Source organism: Phyllobates terribilis, unplaced genomic scaffold (genome assembly GCF_046119375.1).
Source record: "Phyllobates terribilis strain yellow unplaced genomic scaffold, ASM4611937v1 Scaffold_9__5_contigs__length_417890890, whole genome shotgun sequence".
Classification (NCBI taxonomy): Eukaryota; Metazoa; Chordata; class Amphibia; order Anura; family Dendrobatidae; genus Phyllobates; species Phyllobates terribilis.
Window position 1 is genome coordinate 191,363,763 of NW_027362769.1, and position 23,955 is coordinate 191,387,717.

At 56.7% G+C, this 23,955-nt stretch overlaps 2 protein-coding genes across 4 annotated transcripts in view; one reads left to right on the forward strand and one right to left on the reverse strand.

Moving 5' to 3' along the window:
* Nucleotides 1-75: 75 nt before the first annotated feature.
* On the reverse strand, nucleotides 76-7,834 carry DTX3L (deltex E3 ubiquitin ligase 3L). 2 transcript variants are annotated; one of them, XM_073647557.1, is made up of 6 exons: nucleotides 7,385-7,834; nucleotides 7,011-7,093; nucleotides 4,627-4,901; nucleotides 1,212-2,621; nucleotides 567-784; nucleotides 76-307 (listed from the first exon to the last, which is right to left on the reverse strand). In XM_073647557.1, the coding sequence occupies exons 1-6, from the start codon at nucleotides 7,456-7,458 to the stop codon at nucleotides 238-240; spliced, it is 2,130 nt and encodes a 709-aa protein (XP_073503658.1). In that variant the 5' UTR covers nucleotides 7,459-7,834; the 3' UTR covers nucleotides 76-237. The 2 variants fall into 2 exon arrangements, with proteins under 2 accessions (XP_073503658.1, XP_073503657.1); XM_073647556.1 differs by lacking the exon at nucleotides 7,385-7,834 and having other exon boundaries at nucleotides 7,011-7,350.
* The window catches only part of LOC141161966 (protein mono-ADP-ribosyltransferase PARP9-like), a 136,305-nt gene continuing 119,806 nt past the window's right edge, over nucleotides 7,457-23,955 (forward strand). The window contains exons 1-2 of one of the 2 annotated variants that reach the window (XM_073647555.1): nucleotides 7,457-7,779; nucleotides 12,952-13,821. In XM_073647555.1, coding sequence (XP_073503656.1) covers nucleotides 12,955-13,821 — 867 coding nt within the window. In that variant the 5' untranslated portion in view covers nucleotides 7,457-7,779; nucleotides 12,952-12,954. The remainder of the gene's footprint in view (nucleotides 7,780-12,951; nucleotides 13,822-23,955) is intronic. The other variant, XM_073647554.1, reaches the window with a different exon arrangement.

Genomic DNA, 23,955 nt, shown 5'->3' on the forward strand with positions numbered 1-23,955 from the left:
GACATGGACACGACACAGTAATGAGAGCGTAGACGGACACGTCCATCGCAAGCAGGGAATAAGGAGTCTGAAATCTTGCGGGTCCGCGGCGCTGCCGCCATCTTTATTATGCTCATTGCATGTGAGCAAATCAACAAAACCAGTCATTGTGAGAAAATGTGACCGGGATCCTCTGCCCACAATCATCACCCGCTGCCCGGGGTCAGATGGTCACCCAATAAAGGCACTGCACACCACTCACTCCACGCCTTTGGCTTTCAGCTCATCTCGGACGCGCTTCAGATAATCGGGATCCGGGTACCCAAACCTGCAGGAAAAAGACAAAAAGACATTACCAACCGGTGAGCGGGAGACGGGCACCAAAGCTTTCCACAGTGATGGCCTCTCCAGAAATAAGGGCAGTCCCGGGCACCTGTGACTTATCAGCAGCGAATTCACACGCCCCGTTGACATATTTGTATTGTGTGCAGATTCCAGGCTGTCGTCTACAATCACTACGCCATGTGTTACTACGGGCTACCTCTGCTACCCTCATAGAATAAATCCAGCTCCCATCATCCTCTTACCCGGCGGGGCCCCCGTGAATGCTGGTTTTATGGTGAATATCGTTCCAGGTCACGGTGTCTTTAGCGCCGGTGGTGCGAGACTCCCCCACGGTGAAGATCAGTTTCTGATCGAAGGCTTTCCTGAGCAAATGCAGAACCTCCTGGCCCTCCCGGTTATTCGGTAAATACGCCGTGCGGTGAGCGCCATGGAACGGCTTTCCGGGGTTAGGATGGCTCTTCTGGATAGGAGAGAAGATAAAAGGATGTGGAGTTACCGGACCTGTAACACGTGATGGCAGGAAATTTGACGGCGACGTGTACGAGGCTCAGGCTGCAGCCCGAAATACGAGAAATGAAGGTGCAGATCCACAGATCACCTTCATTTATATGATACGTAACTGCAGAACTGCAGCGAATCCACATCTGAATGAGGCCTTAAATTGTCAGGATAATACATCAATGGCTGATGACTGAGGATCTAATATATAGGAACCCCATATTTATACCTGAAACAGCTCCGCACAATCTGAGCACGGGGCTGTGCTGCGACTGGCAGGGGTCACACTGTGTCAGACAGGGGCCCAGACGTCCCAGTGCGGGGGTCCATAGTGACCAGACATTGACATTAGCCTATGAATATAATGAATATATATCCCCTGCACTCACCTGCTGAATACCCCCCGGGATGTCATATTGAATTTGTATGGTTCCACATCCAGGATATCCCACCAGACTTTGTGCTGAGGTTGTATATTTCATAGTCCCATCAGGCTGGTTCCCTATGACAACTCCGTACGGGACACAACACACGGGGCAGACCGGCTTCATGTCTAGACTTTTCTGGAGACAGTCAGCGCAGAATTCATGTTTGCATTTCGGCAGGACCTTCTTGTTTGTCATCTGGTCCAGGCAGATTGGACACCTCTCCTCCTCCGCTCTCGCCTTTGTGGAAGGGGGGTTACTAGTGTCCATTGCCTCCTCAGAGTCACGTCCGGAGGCAGCAGTGCCCTGGACATCTTTTACCTTGAAGAACTCCCGGAGCTTCTGTTCAGCAAAGTCCAGGAGGATTGGAGAAGCGATGAGGATGATGGAGTCCTTGTCATACTCCAGAATAACGTCTAGTCCAGCTTTCTCCAGCTCCATTCTGAACTGCTCGAGTCGTTCTCCATTCTCCAGGTTTCGGTGGACGGTTTTTCTCCGCAGGTTCACGATGGTGCTCTGCAGAAGGCTGGTGAAGCTGTGACAGGCGTGTGCGCGCAGATCAGGGGCTCCGTTCATGGCTCTGAATGTGACCCTCACGTTCTTGTCTTTACCTTCTTCATCCATCATTACTCTGTACTTCTGCTGTAGCTCCTCCATCTCTCTGGACTTTAATTTCTTCATGATGTCCATGTGCCTGGCATCTACTATCACCTCGCTCCTCATGTCCCTGGATGAGACAGTTATGACTCTGCGAGGGTGCAGAGATCGGCCCTCTACTTTCTGCAAAGCCTCCACCGCCAGGGACAATTCCCGTTCAGGTCCACGTAGAATTACACGATCTCCGTCCACTAGGACCAAGGTCTTGTGATGTTCCTTCATGTAGGGTTTGATGTCTTCTAGTGGAGCTCTCATGGCGGATATCGGCGCTTCCTTCTGGCTCCAGTCCTTGGTCACAGCTTGGATCTTTTCAATAAAGATTTGCTTTGCTCGTTCCACTGAGGAGTCAGGTGCCACAGGGTTTAGTCTTATATAAGTGACGTCCTTAGATTTCTTCCCCTCTGTAACCTCCACCTTACATCGCTTCTCCATCTGTGTCACCTCCTCTTTGTAGATCTCAGTGATATACTCATATAAAGGTGTCTGAAGGTTCAGCCAGTCGTCTCCTTCCTCATCATGGCTTGGGCTCCTTTCACCGCCCCCGAGATGCATCTGGAGGAATCTATGAATCTCTTCTATTTCACTGTAACTTCCTCTGATTTCGATGCCGGTTTCAGACTTCGCCATTTTCATAGATGGAAACTTTTGTTGGATTTGCTGTATGATCGGTAAATGGACAAAGTCTGAGCGCAGTCGTGCTGATACTTCAGGAAAGATCTGGACAGTGAGAAAAAAAAGCGAGATGAAGGTGAAGCTGAAGAGGAGCCCAGACACTGCAGAAGGAGCTGTAGAAGTAAAACCAAGAAGAAAACATCATCTCCTTATCAGCCTTCCGTGTAGTAAAATAGATATTAAAGGGAACGCGACAGCGGATAACTGTGCTGATCCGCGGCCGCATGTATCAGGCACCGGCTGTACCATCTCAACCAGGAATGTCCGACTCTGGAGCATGGCTGCACTGCAGACAAACACACAGTTTGATAGCCGCCGGGGACTGAGCCGCACGGATGATTAGTTGGACTGACGGGTTCCCGGCGGCTTCTCCCCGCCTGCTGTCCTAGAGTGATAGGTCTCTGTCTACACGTGCTTGCAATGAGAGACCTGTCACTCCAGGGCAACGGGTGAGGAGAAGCCGTCGGGGACCCGCCAGTCCGACTAATCTCCCGTGGGGCTCAGTCACCGACGGTTATTAAACTGTGTTTTTGTTTGAAGTGGCAGTGCTCCAGGGTCGGACATACCTAGCCGGTGCCGGATACATGCGACCAGGGATCAGCACGTGTCCGTTGTAAGGTGCACTTTACAACCCATCAGGATTGTGCGCGAGCAGAGATCGTGACAGAGGCCGGCAATCACTTACAGCACCACCGCAGTGTATTTATTTCACTACCTGAGTGCTATCACTAATGTAGTAAGTTCCCTGAACCTATTTTTTATTTATTTTTTTTTTACTCACCGGCCACAGTCTTCTGCTCTTCCTGGAGCCGCTCCAGTCCTGAGCCACCATCTCAGCTCAGCGGTAACGGTCACCAGCTCTCAGTGTGAGTCTATAGGAACCTCGTGGCTATCATAGATTGGTGTTTTCTGAACGAGCCAGAGATCACCTAAGGATCTGCAGGTCACAAACTGCTGGAGACGGAGCGGAGCAGCACAGAGAGCAGAACACAACGCTGTGAGCAGAACACTGGGTGCAGGGAACTTACATTACTGATACCGGCGGAGCTGCTGTAATGTGCAGCCGTCCACCACATTCATGATACGTCTCATCGATAGATTTACCGCCTATTACTGTGCAGAGAGAAATCTGTCAATCAGCGGCCTGAGAGCCGCAGTCCCTGCCCAGCACCATGCAGTCCCAGTCATCTGCCTCAGATTCAGCGCAGCCCATAGGTCATTAAAGCCTGACTCAGAGACAATAACTGGGCTCGGTTTTTCTTAGATATTTAACTTTTTTTTTTTTAGATATTAAGACTAAAATATCTTTCCAATTGTCTTGTACACGCCCTGGTCCTGCACAGGCTCCACTGCTCAACATGCCCCGACCGACCACTGCACATTCACTGGTTCAGCGGCTACACAAACTCAGCCCACGCTGACACTGGCCACGCCCCTGAATACACACTGGTCCCGCCCCAGCCCAGACCACGCCCCTGCAAGCCACTGGTCCACCCCTGTACAGGCACTGATCACCCCCTGCACAGGCAGTGACCATGCCCCTGCACAGCACTGGTCCCACCCTTGCACTGATCACCCCCTTGCACTGATCACCCCCTGCACAGCACTGGTCCCACCCTTGCACTGATCACCCCCTGCACAGCACTGGTCCCACCCTTGCACACACATACTTGTTTATTTAAGAACTACGGTGATAATGTTACACGAGCAGCTTCATACATGACATTGTACACATGGAGCCCAAACCCTCCAGCACAGCTATCAAGTAAAATATCTAAGAGAAAAAGGTGTAACTGTCGTTTACCGTATTAAAGGGGTTTCTCTTGTTATTGCCGCTTTCCTCACAAACTGAACATCACTTCAGCCTATAAAATGGCAACTGATGGAGGAGAATGTGGCCGGACCAGTCCATCACCTCTTTCAGTTGTCAAACACCTCACATGGGAAAGCTGCAGTAACCACAGAAAGTGGTCAACCCCTTTAATGATAGATTACTACAAGTAGAAACTGCATCACAGGAAAGATATCAGTGTGCCTCGAATCTCATCACCTCTGGAAAAGGGGCATCGAGACCACCAGGAGCACGGCGGCGATCATCCATCATCCGGTCAATGGGGCGTGAGATGGTCTGATAGTCGCTCTCTGGAGGATGAGGACGGCCCGGACCTCTATAATCATTTCCTCTTCCGTCTTCTGTATAGAGATCTGTACTGTCACGTGTCCTGGAGAATCGGGGGCTGTGACTGATGTCGCCTGGTGTGATCGTCACCTGAACAGGTACAGATTCTATCATGTGGTCCCTCTTCTTAAGAACTCTGTCCTGAGCTGAGGAGAGAGAAGAAACAACCTCCGAGACTGCACCTTATACAGTACACAGCTGAGGAGAGAAGAAACAACCTCCGAGACTGCACCTTATACAGTACACAGCTGAGGAGAGAAGAAACAACCTCCGAGACAGCACCTTATACCGTACACAGCTGAGAAGAGAGGAAACAACCTCCGAGACTGCACCTTATACCGTACACAGCTGAGGAGAGAAGAAACAACCTCCGAGACTGCACCTTATACCGTACACAGCTGAGAAGAGAGGAAACAACCTCCGAGACTGCACCTTATACCGTACACAGCTGAGGAGAGAAGAAACAACCTCCGAGACTGCACCTTATACCGTACACAGCTGAGGAGAGAAGAAACAACCTCCGAGACTGCACCTTATACCGTACACAGCTGAGGAGAGAAGAAACAACCTCCGAGACTGCACCTTATACCGTACACAGCTGAGGAGAGAAGAAACAACCTCCGAGACTGCACCTTATACCGTACACAGCTGAGGAGAGAGAAGAAACAACCTCCGAGACTGCACCTTATACCGTACACAGCTGAGGAGAGAAGAAACAACCTCCGAGACTGCACCTTATACCGTACACAGCTGAGGAGAGAAGAAACAACCTCCGAGACTGCACCTTATACCGTACACAGCTGAGGAGAGAGAAGAAACAACCTCCGAGACTGCACCTTATACCGTACACAGCTGAGGAGAGAAGAAACAACCTCTGAGACTGCACCTTATACCGTACACAGCTGAGGAGATAAGAAACAACCTCCGAGACTGCACCTTATACCGTACACAGCTGAGGAGAGAAGAAACAACCTCCGAGACTGCACCTTATACCGTACACAGCTGAGGAGAGAAGAAACAACCTCCGAGACTGCACCTTATACCGTACACAGCTGAGGAGAGAAGAAGCAACCTCCGAGACTGCACCTTATACCGTACACAGCTGAGGAGAGAAGAAACAACCTCCGAGACTGCACCTTATACCATACACAGCTGAGGAGAGAGAAGAAACAACCTCCGAGACTGCACCTTATACCGTACACAGCTGAGGAGAGAAGAAACAACCTCCGAGACTGCACCTTATACCGTACACAGCTGAGGAGAGAAGAAACAACCTCCGAGACTGCACCTTATACCGTACACAGCTGAGGAGAGAAGAAACAACCTCCGAGACTGCACCTTATACCGTACACAGCTGAGGAGAGAAGAAACAACCTCCGAGACTGCACCTTATACCGTACACAGCTGAGGAGAGAGAAAACAACCTCCGAGACTGCACCTTATACCGTACACAGCTGAGGAGAGAAGAAACAACCTCCGAGACTGCACCTTATACCGTACACAGCTGAGGAGAGAAGAAACAACCTCCGAGACTGCACCTTATACCGTACACAGCTGAGGAGAGAAGAAACAACCTCCGAGACTGCACCTTATACCGTACACAGCTGAGAAGAGAGAAGAAACAACCTCCGAGACTGCACCTTATACTGTACACAGCTGAGGAGAGAAGAAACAACCTCCGAGACTGCACCTTATACCGTACACAGCTGAGGAGAGAAGAAACAACCTCCGAGACTGCACCTTATACCGTACACAGCTGAGGAGAGAGAAGAAACAACCTCCGAGACTGCACCTTATACCGTACACAACTGAGGAGAGAGAAGAAACAACCTCCGAGACTGCACCTTATACCGTACACAGCTGAGTAGAGAAGAAACAACCTCCGAGACTGCACCTTATACCGTACACAGCTGAGGAGAGAGAAGAAACAACCTCCGAGACTGCACCTTATACCGTACACAGCTGAGGAGAGAAGAAACAACCTCCGAGACTGCACCTTAGGTCCCTCCATCAGTATCCGGTCAGTATTCGGTCAGTATTTTTTCTCAGGAGTTGGAGCCAAAACCAGGTGAGGAACAATCAGAGAAAAGGTAGAATAGAAACAAGTCACCAATTCTGCATTTATCACCCACTCCTGAGATCAAATACTGACCGAATACTGATATCGGGCTGCGGCCTTATACCGTACACTGCATACTCACCCTCCGGGGCTGCACTCACCCTCCGGGGCCGCACTCACCCTCTGCTGCACTCACCCTCTCGGTTCTGGAAGCGGACGCTGTAGGTGGTCGGGCTGATCTCGGTCACTTCACAGGTTTCTTCTCCACCTGATTTATTCCTGGATATGAAATATTTCTGTATCTTTAGGATGAATTTTGGCAGATTCTGGGGGAGACTGACCAGGACATAATGCCCCCCGCCCCCCACCGCATTCTCCGGTATATTGGGGGCTGAACTTGTTTCCATCTGCCCCCCAAACTGTGATGAGTAGGAATCAAGGACCCAAGGGTCTGTCCGCTCCTGTGTGCCACTCTGTGCCCCCGGGTCCTCTGAGCCCCCCACACCCCCCTGAGCCCCAGTGTCCTGTGCTCCCCCCTGAGCCCCAGTGTCCTGCGCTCCCCCCTTGTACCGCTCTTGGGGGCGGTTTCTCTGCTCCCCGGGGCTCGGGGGCCGCTGCTGTCCGTGCTCTCTGGTGTCAGCCATGTTCCCGGTCTGCTCCGCGGTTTCTTTCACTTTCACTTTCTGAGAGCAAGAAACAGAAACTTATAAACTGACACCCGACACACCCGGAGCCACAGACACCCGGGACCAGAGAAACACCCGGAGCCACAGACACCCGGGACCAGAGAAACACCCGGAGCCACAGACACCCGGGACCAGAGAAACACCCGGAGCCACAGACACCCGGGACCAGAGAAACACCCGGAGCCACAGACACCCGGGACCAGAGAAACACCCGGAGCCACAGACACCCGGGACCAGAGAAACACCGGATCCCGACACACCGCTACAGACTTCCAACAGGTACTACCCGGAACACAGCCTCTGTCTACAGGCTCTATATCCCTCGCCCCCCACCCCGTCTGTTCGTCTCCCCACCCCACCCCCCCACCCCGTCTGTTCGTCTCCCCACCCCGTCTGTTCGTCTCCCCACCCCGTCTGTTCGTCTCCCCACCCCACCCCCCCACCCCGTCTGTTCGTCTCCCCACCCCACCCCCCCACCCCGTCTGTTCGTCTCCCCACCCCACCCCCCCACCCCGTCTGTTCGTCTCCCCACCCCACCCCCCCACCCCGTCTGTTCGTCTCCCCACCCCACCCCCCCACCCCGTCTGTTCGTCTCCCCACCCCACCCCCCCACCCCGTCTGTTCGTCTCCCCACCCCACCCCCCCACCCCGTCTGTTCGTCTCCCCACCCCACCCCGTCTGTTCGTCTCCCCACCCCACCCCGTCTGTTCGTCTCCCCACCCCGTCTGTTCGTCTCCCCACCCCGTCTGTTCGTCTCCCCACCCCACCCCCCCACCCCGTCTGTTCGTCTCCCCACCCCACCCCCCCACCCCGTCTGTTCGTCTCCCCACCCCACCCCCCCACCCCGTCTGTTCGTCTCCCCACCCCACCCCCCCACCCCGTCTGTTCGTCTCCCCACCCCACCCCCCCACCCCGTCTGTTCGTCTCCCCACCCCACCCCCCCACCCCGTCTGTTCGTCTCCCCACCCCACCCCCCCACCCCGTCTGTTCGTCTCCCCACCCCCCCACCCCACCCCGTCTGTTCGTCTCCCCACCCCCCCACCCCACCCCGTCTGTTCGTCTCCCCACCCCACCCCCCCACCCCGTCTGTTCGTCTCCCCACCCCACCCCCCCACCCCGTCTGTTCGTCTCCCCACCCCACCCCCCCACCCCGTCTGTTCGTCTCCCCACCCCACCCCCCCACCCCGTCTGTTCGTCCCCCCACCCCGTCTGTTCGTCTTCCCACCCCACCACCCCGTCTGTTCGTCTCCCCACCCCACCCCCCCACCCCGTCTGTTCGTCTCCCCACCCCACCCCCCCACCCCGTCTGTTCGTCTCCCCCCCCACCCCGTCTGTTCGTCTCCCCACCCCACCCCCCCACCCCGTCTGTTCGTCTCCCCACCCCACCCCGTCTGTTCGTCTCCCCACCCCACCCCCCCACCCCGTCTGTTCGTCTCCCCACCCCACCCCCCCACCCCGTCTGTTCGTCTCCCCACCCCCCCACCCCACCCCGTCTGTTCGTCTTCCCACCCCACCACCCCGTCTGTTCGTCTCCCCACCCCACCCCCCCACCCCGTCTGTTCGTCTCCCCACCCCACCCCCCCACCCCGTCTGTTCGTCTCCCCCCCCACCCCGTCTGTTCGTCTCCCCACCCCACCCCCCCACCCCGTCTGTTCGTCTCCCCACCCCACCCCGTCTGTTCGTCTCCCCACCCCACCCCCCCACCCCGTCTGTTCGTCTCCCCACCCCACCCCCCCACCCCGTCTGTTCGTCTCCCCACCCCCCCACCCCACCCCGTCTGTTCGTCTCCCCACCCCCCCACCCCACCCCGTCTGTTCGTCTCCCCACCCCACCCCCCCACCCCGTCTGTTCGTCTCCCCACCCCACCCCCCCACCCCGTCTGTTCGTCTCCCCACCCCACCCCCCCACCCCGTCTGTTCGTCTCCCCCCCCCACCCCCCCACCCCGTCTGTTCGTCCCCCCACCCCGTCTGTTCGTCTTCCCACCCCACCACCCCGTCTGTTCGTCTCCCCACCCCACCCCCCCACCCCGTCTGTTCGTCTCCCCACCCCACCCCCCCACCCCGTCTGTTCGTCTCCCCCCCCACCCCGTCTGTTCGTCTCCCCACCCCACCCCCCCACCCCGTCTGTTCGTCTCCCCACCCCACCCCGTCTGTTCGTCTCCCCACCCCACCCCCCCACCCCGTCTGTTCGTCTCCCCACCCCACCCCCCCACCCCGTCTGTTCGTCTCCCCCCCCACCCTGTCTGTTCGTCTACCCCCCCACCCCGTCTGTTCGTCTCCCCCCCCACCCCGTCTGTTCGTCTCCCCACCCCACCCCACCCCCCCACCCCGTCTGTTCGTCTCCCCACCCCACCCCCCCACCCCGTCTGTTCGTCTCCCCCCCCACCCCGTCTGTTCGTCTCCCCCCCCGCCCCCCCCACCCCGTCTGTTCGTCACCCCACCCTACCCCCCCACCCCATCTGTTCGTCTCCCCCCCCACCCCCCCCACCCCGTCTGTTCGTCTCCCCCCCCAACCCCCCCCACCCCGTCTGTTCGTCTCCCCCCCACCCCCCCACCCCGTCTGTTCGTCACCCCACCCCCCCCACCCCGTCTGTTCGTCTCCCCACCCCCCCCCCCCACCCCGTCTGTTCGTCTCCCCACCCCACCCCCCCACCCCGTCTGTTTGTCTCCCCACCCCACCCCCCCACCCCGTCTGTTTGTCTCCCCACCCCACCCCCCCACCCCGTCTGTTTGTCTCCCCACCCCACCCCCCCACCCCGTCTGTTCGTCTCCCCACCCCACCCCCCCACCCCGTCTGTTCGTCTCCCCACCCCACCCCCCCACCCCGTCTGTTCGTCTCCCCACCCCACCCCCCCCACCCCGTCTGTTCGTCTCCCCACCCCACCCCCCCACCCCGTCTGTTCGTCTCCCCACCCCACCCCCCCACCCCGTCTGTTCGTCTCCCCACCCCACCCCCCCACCCCGTCTGTTCGTCTCCCCACCCCACCCCCCCACCCCGTCTGTTCGTCTCCCCACCCCGTCTGTTCGTCTCCCCACCCCACCCCCCCACCCCGTCTGTTCGTCCCCCCACCCCGTCTGTTCGTCCCCCCACCCCGTCTGTTCGTCCCCCCACCCCGTCTGTTCGTCCCCCCACCCCGTCTGTTCGTCTCCCCACCCCACCCCCCCACCCCGTCTGTTCGTCTCCCCCCCCACCCCCCCACCCCGTCTGTTCGTCCCCCCCCCCACCCCGTCTGTTCGTCTCCCCACCCCACCCCCCCCACCCCGTCTGTTCGTCTCCCCACCCCACCCCCCCACCCCGTCTGTTCGTCTCCCCCCCCCACCCCCCCCACCCCGTCTGTTCGTCTCCCCCCCCGCCCCGTCTGTTCGTCTCCCCACCCCACCCCCCCACCCCGTCTGTTCGTCTCCCCACCCCACCCCCCCACCCCGTCTGTTCGTCTCCCCACCCCACCCCCCCACCCCGTCTGTTCGTCTCCCCACCCCCCCACCCCGTCTGTTCGTCTCCCCACCCCACCCCACCCCCCCACCCCGTCTGTTCGTCTCCCCACCCCACCCCCCCACCCCGTCTGTTCGTCTCCCCACCCCACCCCCCCCACCCCGTCTGTTCGTCTCCCCACCCCACCCCCCCACCCCGTCTGTTCGTCTCCCCACCCCACCCCGTCTGTTCGTCTCCCCACCCCGTCTGTTCGTCTCCCCACCCCGTCTGTTCGTCTCCCCACCCCGTCTGTTCGTCTCCCCACCCCGTCTGTTCGTCTCCCCACCCCGTCTGTTCGTCCCCCCACCCCGTCTGTTCGTCCCCCCACCCCGTCTGTTCGTCTCCCCACCCCGTCTGTTCGTCCCCCCACCCCGTCTGTTCGTCCCCCCACCCCGTCTGTTCGTCCCCCCACCCCGTCTGTTCGTCTCCCCCCCCACCCCGTCTGTTCGTCTCCCCCCCCACCCCGTCTGTTCGTCTCCCCACCCCGTCTGTTCGTCCCCCCACCCCGTCTGTTCGTCTCCCCACCCCACCCCCCCCACCCCGTCTGTTCGTCTCCCCACCCCACCCCCCCACCCCGTCTGTTCGTCTCCCCACCCCACCCCCCCACCCCGTCTGTTCGTCTCCCCACCCCACCCCCCCCACCCCGTCTGTTCGTCTCCCCACCCCACCCCCCCACCCCGTCTGTTCGTCTCCCCACCCCACCCCCCCACCCCGTCTGTTCGTCTCCCCACCCCACCCCCCCACCCCGTCTGTTCGTCTCCCCACCCCACCCCACCACCCCGTCTGTTCGTCTCCCCACCCCACCCCACCACCCCGTCTGTTCGTCTCCCCACCCCACCCCCCCACCCCGTCTGTTCGTCTCCCCACCCCACCCCGTCTGTTCGTCTCCCCACCCCACCCCCCCACCTCGTCTGTTCGTCTCCCCACCCCACCCCCCCACCTCGTCTGTTCGTCTCCCCACCCCACCCCCCCACCCCGTCTGTTCGTCTCCCCACCCCACCCCCCCACCCCGTCTGTTCGTCTCCCCACCCTACCCCCCCACCCCGTCTGTTCGTCTCCCCGTCTCCCCACCCCACCCCCCCACCCCGTCTGTTCGTCTCCCCACCCCACCCCCCCACCCCGTCTGTTCGTCTCCCCGTCTCCCCACCCCACCCCCCCTCCCCGTCTGTTCGTCTCCCCACCCCACCCCCCCACCCCGTCTGTTCGTCTCCCCACCCCACCCCCCCACCCCGTCTGTTCGTCCCCCCACCCCGTCTGTTCGTCCCCCCACCCCGTCTGTTCGTCTCCCCACCCCACCCCGTCTGTTCGTCCCCCCCCCCCGTCTGTTCGTCTCCCCCCCCCCACCCCGTCTGTTCGTCTCCCCGTCTCCCCCCCCACCCCGTCTGTTCGTCCCCCCCCACCCCGTCTGTTCGTCCCCCCCACCCCGTCTGTTCGTCTCCCCACCCCGTCTGTTCGTCTCCCCGTCTCCCCACCCCCCCCACCCCGTCTGTTCGTCCCCCCCCACCCCGTCTGTTCGTCTCCCCACCCGCCACTCCCGTCTGTGTCCGACGGCGGCCCCGCACCCTCTGTGTCCGGCGGCCCCGCGCCCTCTGTGTCCGGCGGCCCCCCCGTCTACGGCTTCCATATCCTCTATGTCCAGCCCTTTGTCTTTGGTCCGCTCGTCCCCTATGTCCGGCCCCCCGCGCCCTTTGTCTTTGGTCCGCTCGTCCTCTATGTCCGGCCCCCCGCGCCCTTTGTCTTTGGTCCGCTCGTCCCCTATGTCCGGCCCCCCGCGCCCTTTGTCTTTGGTCCGCTCGTCCCCTATGTCCGGCCCCCCGCGTCCTTTGTCTTTGGTCCACTCGTCCTCTATGTCCGGCTCCCCGCGCCCTTTGTCTTTGGTCCACTCGTCCTCTATGTCTGGCCCCCCGTGCCCTCTGTATACAGGGTGTATTTTTTAGTCTCGGTGGTCTCCTCCATGACGTCTTCTGCTTTCTTGGTAGGAGATGGATTCTGTCCAGAAGGTTTCGGTCCCAGCAGACGTTTTTCGCGCTCTCCTCCGCTGTGAGAGCAGCGTGAACGACGTGTTCATCCAGAGGTTTCGGTGCACGGCCGAGGTGACCGGACCCAGACCTGCAGCCAGTCCTGCTTCCCTCAAGGTATATGAGAAGCGTCCCCTCCATGGACCCCTGATCAGCGTGTGGAGGGACGACCTGACCCGGCAAGACTGCGACGTGGTGGTGAACGCAGCTAATGGCCACTTGGACCACATGGCTGGGCTAGCGTACGCCCTGGTGAAGGCCGGAGGACGGCAGATCGTCCAGGAGAGTGAGGCTCACATTGCTAGGGAGGGACCAGTGAAGACGGGGGAGATTGCGGTGACGAGCGCAGGATCGCTGCCCAGTAAGACTATCGTCCATGCGGTGGGGCCGATCTGGAGCAGCTGGACTGTGGAGCAATGTAAGATGGACCTGCACCACGTCATCCTGAACGTGCTGCGTTATGTGAGCAGCCGCCCAGACCTGCACTCCGTGGCCATCCCTGCCGTCAGCTCCGGCATCTTTGGATTCCCTCTCGACCTCTGCGCTGACATCATAGTGAAAACCGTTCAGACATTTTGTAGCCGTGAGAATAAAAATCGTCTGAGCGAGGTCCGACTGGTGAATAATGATGACAAAACCGTGCAAGCCATGAGGGCAGCGTGCGAGCGGATACTCGGGAGTAGTGACCGGCTGACGGCCGCAGCGTCCTCCTCCCGCTCCGCAGCGTCCTCCTCCCGCTCCCCTCACACCGCGCACTGGCAGCAGGAGACGTCCATCACTATCAATGGTCTGAGCCTTCATCTTAAGATGGGAATGATCGAGGACCAGAAGGTTGGTGTCACAGTCCAGTTGTGTGAGCCGCGGGTTGCTCGTGGCGTGAGCGTGCTTGCAGATTGATGGGAAAGTTGACGTTCCTGAAAAGCGTAATGTAACCAAAATCTTTTACACTGAACAAAACTATAAACACGACGCTTCTGTTTTTCTCCCATTTTTTCTGAACCGACAGATGTCAGACTTTTCTATGGACACAAGAGGCCTTTTCCTCTCGGATATTGATCTCACGTGTCTAGATCTGTGTTAGCGAGATCTTGTCCTCTGCCAAGATGATCCGTCCTTCTCACGGTGCGACATCTCCAGATGCTGGTCAGACACTTGATTATTGCACAGGTGTCTCAGGCCGTTCTACAATGTGCAGTGTTACAGTACTGGGAGGTCCAGGGGGTCAGAGAACCAGTCAGTATCTGGGGTGACCACCACTGCCTCTCGCAGTACAGCACGTCTGCTTCGCGTAGAGCTGATCAGGTCGGTCATTGTGCTCCGCTTCTCCACAATGGCTGTGACAAGTTCTTGCATGGGCAGCATACTTTCCGGACATGTCACCATTGAGCAGGTTTGGATGGTCTGGATCGGTGTCTACGTCAACTTGTTCAGGTTCCTGCCAATATCCAGCAACTTCACACGACCATTGAAGAGGAGCGGAGCCATAATCCACCAGCCACAATCGCCAACCTGATCAGCTCTATGTGAAGGAGAAATGCTGCACTGCGAGAGGCAGTGGTGGTCACACCAGATACTGACTGGATTTCTGACCCCCTGGACCTCCCAATACTGTAAAACTGTAATACTGTAGAGCGGCCTCTTATTGTGGCCGCCTGAGGCACCTGTGCAATACTTATGCGTCTGATCAGCATCTGGAGATGTCTGTCACGCAAGGTGTGGGAAAGACTAAGTGCAACACAAAGGGAAGAGGGAAAGGGGCACGCTGTCTCCACTAACGTCCCTATATTGGTTCTTCACCAATCGCCGCACGCGTACCTCGCCTTGTCTTTCCCTGGCGTTAGGCTCAGGCTAGGGAAGGGAGGGGATGAGCACTAGTCGATCCCCACTGAACACTAAAGACAACAAGGGGGACAAACAAGGAAAAATCGCTTAGCTTTAGTCGACTCCAGACAAATGCGCACACTTCCTCCAGCACCAGAGAGGAAGAAGTACTGCTCTTGCTCAAGCCTTCACAAGGAGTAATGAATAACACCTGCACCTCCCTCTAGCACACAGCAGTTAATTAACACCCTGGACTGGGAGTATAAATATCTCGAGGAAGGTAGCCGCTGGGTCCTAGAGCTACAGCTTCTAAGAAGCTGTCTGTAATGCCAAACGAAGAGATCTCCTGCAACCAACGGCAGGGCGACTGTCTGTCACTTCTGACACACCCGTGACAATGTCGTACTGTGAGGAGGACGAATAATCTCGGCAGAGAAGATCTCACTAACACAGATCTAGAGACATGTGATCAATATCTGAGAGGAAAAGGCCTTTTGTGTCCATAGAAAAGCAAGTGTTGTGTTTTATAGTTTTGTTCAGTGTGTATTAGTGAGTAACTTTATAGAAAGAAATGGTAAAATGCAAGAAAGGTCAAGTCAGTGAACACAGAAGAGATACAGGGGGGATACTGAGAGATACAGGTGAGATACTGAGAGATACAGGGGGGATACTGAGAGATACAAGGGAAATACAGGTGGGATACTGAGAGATACAAGGGAAATACAGGGGGGATACTGAGAGATACAGGGGGGATACTGAGAGATACAGGTGAGATACTGAGAGATACAGGTGAGATACTGAGAGATACAGGTGAGATACTGAGAGATACAGGGGGGATACTGAGAGATACAAGGGAAATACAGGTGGGATACTGAGAAATACAGGGGGGAAACAGATACAAGGGAGATACAGGGGGGATACTGAGAGATACAGGGGGGGATACTGAGAAATACAGGGGGGAAACAGATGCAAGGGAGATACAGGTGAGATACTGAGAGATACAGGGGGGATACTGAGAGATACAGGGGAAATACAGGTGGGATACTGAGAGATACAGGGGGGGGATACTGAGAAATACAGGGGGGAAACAGAGATACAAGGGAGATACAGGGGGGGATACTGAGAAATACAGGGGGGAAACAGAGATGCAAGGGAGATACAGGGGGGATACTGAGAGATACAGGGGTGTCAGGGTTCCCCTTGGACGACACCGGGGAAATCACACAATATCCCACCACTGCCATCACTCTGTCAGGTGTGAGCAGGGATTCACGCACACATGATCCCGATAACTCACTACGTAGGTATCGGCAAGCGCGGAGAGAGCGTATGGCGTACACACCTCCGGATTCCAACGCAGGGTATACGTTTACGGATACCATATTTTCCATTATGAATTTGCCTTTTTTTAGAGACCACACAGGACATAGCTGTGGTCTGTTATTTTGTACTTTTGTATTACCGCTCTCCGGGGGGGGCATAAAGCTACGGAAAATTATGCATATTTTTCCTTGGCAGAACCTGCCACAAAGAATATAAGCCCCATTAATATCGGAGGTATAGAACTTTAGATATTCCATATTTTGTGTTTGTGCCGGACAGACTGCAGATTTCTGTTGAATTCTTTTGAAGCCAGGGACTAAATCTTTTTCACCAAGGTGTAAATTTATCACAAGTCTGTGCCACTGGAAAACACACTCGCATGTTACTTGTGGTAGTCGCTCCATTTATTCTAGCAGTTGCCTACAAGCCACTTCTCCTGTGTGTGCTAATCTGCATACAGACAGCTCTTTAGATTGTCAGCTTTTGTCCTCTGACAAATGGTATAGGGGAGGGGTTTGGGAGAGAGAAGAGAAATTTTCAGTATTTCTATGACGGAGGAGAAGAGAGAAATTCTTAATATTTCTATGACATCTCCCCCTCTTTGAGGTAGCGTAGGGGCCGATTTACAGATCGCGCCTTAAGCCTACCTCGCGGCCCACCCTTCCTGCTGATCCAACAAGCTGTGGACCCAACTTGCCCACCACTCTGACCGACTGGGGATCCAGCTTTCCGATCACCCTGACCGGTTCGGGATACATTTTCCCCACACCTCTGACAGGCTATGGGTACCTTCCTCCCATACTCCTGACAGACAGTGGGACACACATTTCTTTTACCTTGCCCGGTTGTGGGGCCTACCTTTCCTGCCATCATGTTTACCTTGGGAGTTTCGCTCACTATGGGGCAGCCACGACCGGCCGTGTCACAGTCCGTCGTGACACTGATCGTTGGCACGGGACCACTTTCCCTATGTTCCCAGTGTTTCTCCCCGTCCTTCCTCATCACCTCTGGAGGGCAGCTACCATCGACCATGTCACCATCTGGCGTGACACTGGCCACCTGCACGGGATGACCTGCTTCCTGGTGTCCGTGCCTGCCCCCCTTGCCCCTAGCACTTATGCTGGCTCGCTTTAGGGGATCCTCAGCAGCATCACCCCGCGGGGTGAGGTGGCCGAGTTCCCCTTTACCACAACACACATTTCTATTATGCATGACATTGACATTATTGACAGTGGCATTACATGACATCAGATCTGGGAGGGTTGTCAGGGATGTATCGGGCAACCAACCGTCCCAGATCAGTTCCCAATAGCACATTAGTGGGGAGATTCGTTTGGTCACAAGTATAACACTTACGGAAGTCAAATGCAGTCCAGGTGCTGGAAGATGGAGCAGAACCCGCTGATGGCCGGCTGGCTGGAAGACTGGGGGCGGTTGTAGGCTTACCCCCTCTCCAGCTGGCGGCGGCCGACTTCTGCTCCTCTAATGTGTGGTTGGCCTCATAGGCATCTGCGATCTGGGCTGCTTTGGCGGCCTCCTTTGGCTCCCGGTCCAGCACAAACTGTCGCACCTCCACTGGGCAAAGCCGAAGAAACTGGTCCTTCACCATCAGATGCTTCAGGTCCTCGAAGGTGGTGACTGAGAGTCCTTGGATCCACTGCTCAAAGTTGGTCCTGAGCCTATCCACCACATCGCCGTAGCTGTCATGTGGTCCACATTGGAGGGCTCTGAACTTTTTCCGGTAAACTTCCGGAGTCAGCTGGTACTTTTTTATCAGGGCCTGCTTGACGGCCTCATAGTCTCCATCTTGGTCTCGAGGGAGAGAAGCAAACACCTCCAAGGCTTTTCCTCTGAGCACTGGAGTTAAGTACCTGGCCCATTGGTCTTCAGGCAGCTGGTACTGTCAGCAGGCTTTTTCAAATCCTCACAGAAATATGTCCAAGCCCCCGTCCTTTTCCATCACAGGGAAATGCTCAGGACGGGGTTTAAAGGTGTTGGTGCTGTTGGACTCACGGGTCTGTGTGGAGGACGGCTCCTTCTGAATCCGGGCTAGCTCCAGCTCGTACAGACGCTACTCTTGGGCCTGTCACTCAGTTCTCTCGGCCGGGGCCCGTCGCTCGGCTCTATTATACTTTTCCTCCTACTGGTTTTAGTTTAAAAATACTGAGGAAAAAAACTCACCAAATAGTCAACGTGTGCACGTGGCCTTAGGGTGTGTGCACACGATCAGTGTTCACTGCAGATTGGACGCAGCGCTTTTGTTCTGTGAGCAGTCTGCAGCGTCCAGATTTTACAGCATAGTAGATGGATTTATACAAATCCCTGCCCACTATGTGTCTGTGGCACACCCGCGGAAACTGACATGCGGCACACCTTTCCAGACCGCAGCATGTCAATTTCTCCTGCGGGTCCACATGCGGGCTTTCCCATAGACCTAATCTCTATGGGGAAAGTCTGCATGTGAGAAAAAAAAATGGTGGCGCTCATTTGCATAATGAGCAGAAGCTGCAGGCGGCCCCTCTGCAGGCGGCCCCTCTGCAGGCGGCCCCTCTGCAGACGGCTCCTCCGCAGACGGCTCCTCCGCAGGCGGCCCCTCCGCAGGCGGCCCCTCCGCAGGCGGCCCCTCCGCAGGCGGCCCTTCCGCAGGCGCCTCCTCTGCAGGGTGCCCTTCCGCAGGCGGCTCCTCCGCAGGCGGCCCCTCCGCAGGTGGCCCCTCCGCAGGCGGCTCCTCTGCAGGCGGCTCCTCTGCAGGCGGCTCCTCTGCTGGCGGCTCCTCTGCAGGTGGCCCCTCCGCAGGCGGCTCCTCTGCAGGCGGCTCCTCTGCAGACTGCTCCTCTGCAGGTGGCCCCTCCGCAGGCGGCCCCTCCGCAGGCGGCCCCTCCGCAGGCGGCTCCTCCGCAGGTGGCTCCTCCGCAGGTGGCTCCTCCGCAGGCGGCTCCTCCGCAGGCGGCCCCTCCGCTGGCGGCTCCTCCGCTGGCGGCTCCTCTGCTGGCGGCTCCTCCGCAGGCGGCTCCTCCGCAGGCAGCCCCTCCGCAGGCGGCTCCTCCGCAGGCGGCCCTTCCGCAGGCGGCTCCTCCGCAGGCGGCCCCTCCGCAGGCGGCCCCTCCGCAGGCGGCCCCGCCGCAGGCGGCTCCTCCGCAGGCGGCTCCTCTGCAGGCGGCTCCTCTGCAGGCGGCTCCTCTGCAGGCGGCCCCTCCGCAGGCGGCCCCTCCGCAGACGGTTCCTCCGCAGGCGGCCCTTCTGCAGGCGGCTCCTCTGCTGGCGGCTCCTCTGCTGGCGGCTCCTCTGCAGGCGGCTCCTCTGCAGGCGGCCTTTCCGCAGGCAGCCCTTCCGCAGGCGGCCCTTCCGCAGGCGGCCCTTCCGCAGGCGGCCCTTCCGCAGGCGGCCCCTCCGCAGGCGGCCCCTCCGCAGGCGGCCCTTCCGCAGGCGGCTCCTCTGCAGGCGGCTCCTCTGCAGGTGGCCCTTCCGCAGGCGGCCCCTCCGCAGGCGGCTCCTCCGCAGGCGGCTCCTCCGCAGGCGGCCCCTCCGCAGGCGGCCCCTCCGCAGGCGGCCCTTCCGCAGGCGGCTCCTCTGCAGGCGGCTCCTCTGCAGGTGGCCCTTCCGCAGGCGGCCCCTCCGCAGGCGGCTCCTCTGCTGGCGGCTCCTCTGCAGGCGGCTCCTCTGCAGGCGGCCCTTCCGCAGGCGGCCCCTCCGCAGGCGGCTCCTCTGCTGGCGGCTCCTCTGCAGGCGGCTCCTCTGCAGGTGGCCCTTCCGCAGGCGGCCCCTCCGCAGGCGGCTCCTCCGCAGGCGGCTCCTCCGCAGGCGGCCCCTCCGCAGGCGGCCCTTCCGCAGGCGGCTCCTCTGCAGGCGGCTCCTCTGCAGGTGGCCCTTCCGCAGGCGGCCCCTCCGCAGGCGGCTCCTCTGCTGGCGGCTCCTCTGCAGGCGGCTCCTCTGCAGGCGGCCCTTCCGCAGGCGGCCCTTCCGCAGGCGGCCCTTCCGCAGGCGGCCCCTCCGCAGGCGGCCCCTCCGCAGGTGGCCCTTCCGCAGGCGGCCCCTCCGCAGACGGCTCCTCCGCAGGCGGCTCCGGATAGTCTGCACATCCCCTTATAGTTATATCTTGATTTAGTAGTTGATTAACCAAACAGGACGCCTCCTTCCATAACTTCTTAGGGCATTTCCAGAAGATGTGTCACACGTCCTGTCCTGACCGCACTTCCTCCAGCATTGCGGCGACACATTGGGCATTGCTTTAGCTACTCTTACTGGGGAAAAGTACCATTCAGTAAGCGACTTATAAGAGGACTCATGAAGAGACGTACAGATAGTAGCAGAATAGGTTAATTCCATGCTTTTCTGCCATCGTTCTGGAGTAAATGTCCTTCTTTAAATCTTTTTCCCATCTCAACAGATATTTTTTTCAAAACATGTATCCTTGTTGAACACGTCATAAATATTGCTAAATTTCCAAAGAAAATTATTATTTAATTTACCTAGGAGCTGGCCAATTACCTCTGATAATGGGTACTTATTTAGTAACAATTCTTGCATTGTTTCCCTAATAAGAAGGAGACGTAGGAAATCTTTACTTAGCAATTTATATTTTTGTTTAAGTTCCGCAAAGGGGATAAACCTATTCTCGTCGCGCAGATCTTTAATCTTTTTTTTTATCCCTAAAATAGACCAATTTGCTGGTACGTGTCACAGGTGTGTCGGAGGTGACAGACAGTCGCCCTGCAGTGGTTTGCAGGAGATCTCCACGTTTGGCAATGCAGACAGCTGCCTAGATAGGAGGCTGTGTTTAGGACCCAACGACTACCTCCCTTTAGTCTGGGTGTATATATACCTGGTGTGTCTAGGTGTGCGTCGCCGGTTATACTCACTCATTCCTTCCTGGATCTTGGCTGAAGCAGCATCACGTCCTCTCTGTAGTCTTGAGGCCGTGTGCCCTGTTGGAGTTTTTCTAAAGCTGAGTAGTTGTTCCCCTGTGTTGTCTTCCCCTTTTGTCTTTATAGTTCTAGCGGAGGTTGACTAGTGCTCATCTCCTTCCACGCCCAGCTATAGCCTTACGCCAGGGATAGTAGGACGAGGCACGTGATCGGCGACAGCTGCGGAGGTTGTATAGGGACGTTAGGGGGAGACAGGGTGACACTAGTCCAGATTAGGAGATCACCTCTTCCCCCTTTCCGTAGTGTCTGGGCTCCCTTTCCTCTCTGTGTTGCACTCACACCTGGTGTGACAGTTCGGCGGTTTTATTCAAAATATGAAAAATTAAAAGGGGGAAATTTTTAATCTGTTCAAATTTTGTGGTTTTCTTAATGGGTCTTGCCAGTTTTTTCCAAGCTAGGATAGTGGCTAATAAAATGGGATGAGATGGATCCAGAATTGATGGATTAATAATATGTTTTACTAGTAACTCTTAAAGTCCATATTACTGTTCGGGCTTGGGTGTTTCCCGCCCTGTCACTTGCGTGACACACAGGCTGTGATTGGCAGTAATACATTGCATGCTGTGACCTGATTTGCCGGCTATACACTGTGTCAGTGTATTACCGGCAAATGAACAGAGCGGTCACATACACTGTGGCATCTGTTCATGGGATCTTCGTGGGACCCTCGTTATTTGGACTGCGTGAGGAAAGGTGAGGATGAGGTTGGTTTGTTTTATTTTTATTACAGGGGACGTTGGATTCAGCTGGAATGGGCGTGATGGTGAGTATGGTTTAATTTAGAAAATTAAAGGAATTCTGTCTTTATTTCAAATAAAATATTGTATTCTGGGTGTTTTTATTTCACATTTGACTTCCGTCTTATAGACGCCTCTCCATTACTAACCTGAGCTTGATGTCAGCTGGCATTATAAGCTGACATCAACCCCAACCCTATCACCAGGGCTGTGGAGTTGGAGTCGGTATAAAATGGAGCGACTCCAACTGCTAAAATATATAATAAATTGGGTACAGTAGTTTAATGCAGGATGCTCCAATTCTGGCACTTAGCCTCGCTCTACCCACTGCCCTGTAGCGGTGGCAGTGGGGTTATAGGCAGGGCTGTGGAGTCGGTAAGCCAAACCTTCTACTCCAACTCCTCAATTTCCACGACTCCGACTCCACGGCTCCGACCCCCTCATACGCGGCTCCGACCCCCTCATACGCGGCTCCGACCCCCTCATACGCGGCTCCGACCCCCTCATACGCGGCTCCGACCCCCTCATACGCGGCTCCGACCCCCTCATACGCGGCTCCGACCCCCTCATACGCGGCTCCGACCCCCTCATACGCGGCTCCGACCCCCTCATACGCGGCTCCGACCCCCTCATATGCGGCTCCGACCCCCTCATACGCGGCTCCGACCCCCTCATACACGGCTCCGACCCCTTCATACATGGCCCCGACCCCCTCATACACGACTCCGACCCCCTCATACATGGCCCCGACCCCCTCATACACGGCTCCGACCCCCTCATACACGGCTCATGTGTAAGTGATGAATTTACTGCAGCACAGATTCATCTCAGCTAAAAGTCCAGACCCTGAGATCAGGAATAGGACAGACATTTATAGGACATTTCATGACTTTCCCAAATTCTTATGAAAAAATATTCCCCACAAACTGCATTGAACTCCTGCACCTAATGTATTATATTAGGAGTTGGAGTCGCTCCATTTTATACCGACTGCACCAAAATGGCCTCCGACTCCACAACTCAGACTCCACAGCCCTTCTGGAGCCGGGGGACCTTGCGGGCACTGCAGGATTATAAACCTTTAAGACGTAATGTGTTACCAATGGTTTTCTTGGCGACTGTGGTCCCAGCTGCCTTGAGATCATTAATGAGTTCCCCCCATGTAGTTTTAGGCTGATCTCTCACCTTCCTCATGATGAAGGATACCCCGCGAGGTGAGATTTTGCATGGTGCCCCACATCGATGTCGATTGACAGTCATTTTGTATTTCTTCCATTTTCTTACTATTGCACCAGCAGTCGTCTCCTTCTCACCAGCGTCTTACTTATGGTTTTGTAGCCCATTCCAGCTCTGTGCAGGTCTATGATCTTGTCCCTGACATCCTTAGAAAGCTCTTTGGTCTTGCCCATGTTGTAGAGGGCCACACACCGACCACAGGGGGGCAGCGCACTGATTGAGTCTGTGGACAGGAGTCTTTTATACGGGTGACTATGTAATACAGCCGTCTATAATGCAGGGAACGAGCTGATTAGGAGCGTCTACCTCGTCTGTAGGAGCCAGAACTCATAATGGTTTGTAGGGGGTCAAATACTTATTTCTCACTGCAAAATGCAAATACATTGTATAAATTAGATAAATGTGATTTTCTTGATTTTTTTTGGATATTCTATCTCTCAATGTTAAAATTAACCGACCCTTAAAATTATAGACTGTTCATGTCTTTGTCAGCGGGCAAACTTACAAAAACAGCAAGGGATCAAATACTTATTTCCCCCACTGTAGATAATAGATATATGCATAGATATACAGATAGATATAAATGTGATAATAATAATTTTTATTTATATAGCGCCAACATATTCCGCAGCACTTTACAATTCAGAGGTTCATATACAACAGTCATAAGTAACATAGCTAAAGATAATACAATAATTACAGCAAAAATAATGACACCCCTGCTGGTAAGAGCTTACAATCTACAATGAGGTGGGGGTGACACAAAGTACAGGGGCTTATTTACAATGATGGTCCGGCCATCCTGAGGGGATGAGGGATAGACAAAGGCTGCATGAGCAGTCACCAGCCAGTATCTGTAGTCACCAGCCAGTATCTGTAGTCACCAGCCAGTATCTGTAGCCACCAGCCAGTATCTGTAGTCA

What these genes read in the sequence shown, in the direction of transcription:
- DTX3L (XM_073647556.1), bottom strand. Translation starts at nt 7,221, where the DNA reads ATGGAAACAAGTTCAGCCCCCAATATACCGGAGAATGCGGTGGGGGGC. An exon ending in CCGCTTCCAGAACCGAGAGG is followed by an intron (nt 4,902 to 7,010) that starts GTGAGTGCAGCA and finishes CTCTCTCCTCAG; the next exon opens with CTCAGGACAGAGTTCTTAAG. An exon ending in TCGATGCCCCTTTTCCAGAG is followed by an intron (nt 2,622 to 4,626) that starts GTGATGAGATTC and finishes CTCACTGTCCAG; the next exon opens with ATCTTTCCTGAAGTATCAGC.